Source organism: Gavialis gangeticus, unplaced genomic scaffold (genome assembly GCF_001723915.1).
Source record: "Gavialis gangeticus isolate Ggan-Ray unplaced genomic scaffold, GavGan_comp1, whole genome shotgun sequence".
NCBI classification, from domain to species: Eukaryota; Metazoa; Chordata; order Crocodylia; family Gavialidae; genus Gavialis; species Gavialis gangeticus.
Genome location: NW_017729011.1, coordinates 15,114,451 through 15,116,334, shown reverse-complemented (window position 1 = coordinate 15,116,334; position 1,884 = coordinate 15,114,451). Strand labels below are relative to the sequence as shown.

Genomic DNA, 1,884 nt, shown 5'->3' with positions numbered 1-1,884 from the left:
ATATCATTATCTTCTCCAACCAGCACAGCAAGAGGGAAAAAAAACAGTATTACATTCTGAAATGAAGGCAGCACTAGTCTCTCTAAACAGTCCTTGGATCATCTAATGCTACCCCCATGCTACCCCTACAATTGAGAATCTACCTTCTGTAAGCTACTCCTCAATCTACCCCAAATATCCAATGAAGGAAGTTTCTATTTTCCAGCAGCATTCATAATTGAAATTGGTCATACTGGGATTGTGCCCCTCCCACCAAAAAAACATTGAAAAGTAGGGTCTTTACTTTAACAAACTCATGGCTTAGCATTTCTCTCATCTTACATTAGCCCATGTCCTTACATTATCTTGGTACCGCCTAATACCTTTTATGGAAGTAACATGATTAAATAAGAAGTGGCTATCCAGTACATGACAAATGTTCTAAGTTCTTCCAACTCCTGTTGCATCTAACCGCTCCTTCTCTTCTCTTCTCTTCTTCCTCCTCTTCCAGTCTCTACAGTTTTCCTTACTCATTTCTCAGCTGAAAATTGTTAAAACTAGCACCTCATGGAAGATCACGACAAGAGAGAGGAAAGGACAGTACCAGGCTATCCCAGTGGAAGTCATAGAGACAATCATGTACCCAAAGCCCACTCTTGCTTTTCACACCTCATGTTAATGTTAACTAGGCTCATAAAATTCTTCTCTCTCTCTCAACAGCTCCTGCAATTCCTAACCTGCCTCACCTGCAGTTGATACAACGTGGAGCAGCATCTCAATCTCGCAAGTGAACAATGTCCAGCTGCTGTAGGAATATTCCCATCGTACCAGGTACCCCCGGTCTTCCAGAATTACTTGGCCCACTGTTCCCTGAGGTATTCGCAAGTTTGTCTGACCCAGCCCTGAGGGTTGGCAAGAGGTAAACCAAAAAAAGAGGTGAGAATCTTATCTGTATTATCCAGTTTTAACCTATAAGCTACTTGGTTTAATGGCAGTGTTCCAAAGATTAATCCACCTAACCCATTTCCTTACCCAGAGGATAGAGGAGCTTTGGTGCCTGCTTTCGCCAAAGGGTGCCATCTTCATGTGAAATCACATCAGGGGGTTTGTTCTTGTACAACTCAATGTAGAAGGACATTTTATCCAGGAAGCTATACACCTGAAAAAAGAGAGCTAGAGCATACAGCCCAAATATGAGAGCTTTCTAAGGAGCTATCTAATGAGGCGATTTCCAAGGATGGATGTTTGCTTGAAATGCAGCATCTGCTCACAATATACAAAGTTTGCCTAATACAGGAACACTACCCCATGGAATTCCTTTCTCCAACTAGAATCTGAGCTAATGAACCAATTACGAGTCAAATGTTCTAACACATGTACAGCATTCAGAAATATAATATCCTGACCAAAGACCACTGTAACAATGACTGCCAGAGCCAGGTGCTGGGAAACTAGCTCTCTTCAATTACAATGAAATGTATAACTTGCTTAATTATCACCAGATTTGTTTGGAACTACTGGCTTCCAATCCCACATCAAAAAAAGAGAAAGCACGCAAGTTAGTTCCACACAGAACTTTCTGAGTATGTCTATACCACTAACTGCACCAGGTATGCTAGAACATGCCGTATTGCAGTATGCAGGCTACCTCCTGAATTGGCAATAACCTACCTCTTGGCAGAGCCTATCCCTTCTGATTCAGAAGATAAGGATAGCATGTTTCAGCATATTGCTACTGGCAATTTAGTGATATAGACATGCCCTCGGTCTTTCACATCTGGTGCCCCAAACATTTGGGGGCCAGGTAACGTTACTCTATAAACCATATGAGAGACTTGAGTTCTTAGTCACTTGAACTCTAAACTATCTGCACTATGGTGGCAAAAAAAAAAAAAAAAAAAAAAA

The 1,884-nt window shown here is 41.4% G+C and overlaps 1 protein-coding gene across 3 annotated transcripts in view; it reads right to left on the bottom strand.

The window, feature by feature from the left end:
* Positions 1 to 1,884, bottom strand: part of NUP188 (nucleoporin 188) — a 75,865-nt gene that overhangs the window by 44,606 nt on the left and 29,375 nt on the right. For all 3 annotated transcript variants that reach the window (XM_019510610.1, XM_019510612.1, XM_019510611.1), the window contains exons 15-16: positions 1,012 to 1,138; positions 726 to 881 (exon numbers count right to left, since the gene is read on the bottom strand). In XM_019510610.1, coding sequence (XP_019366155.1) covers positions 726 to 881; positions 1,012 to 1,138 — 283 coding nt within the window. The remainder of the gene's footprint in view (positions 1 to 725; positions 882 to 1,011; positions 1,139 to 1,884) is intronic.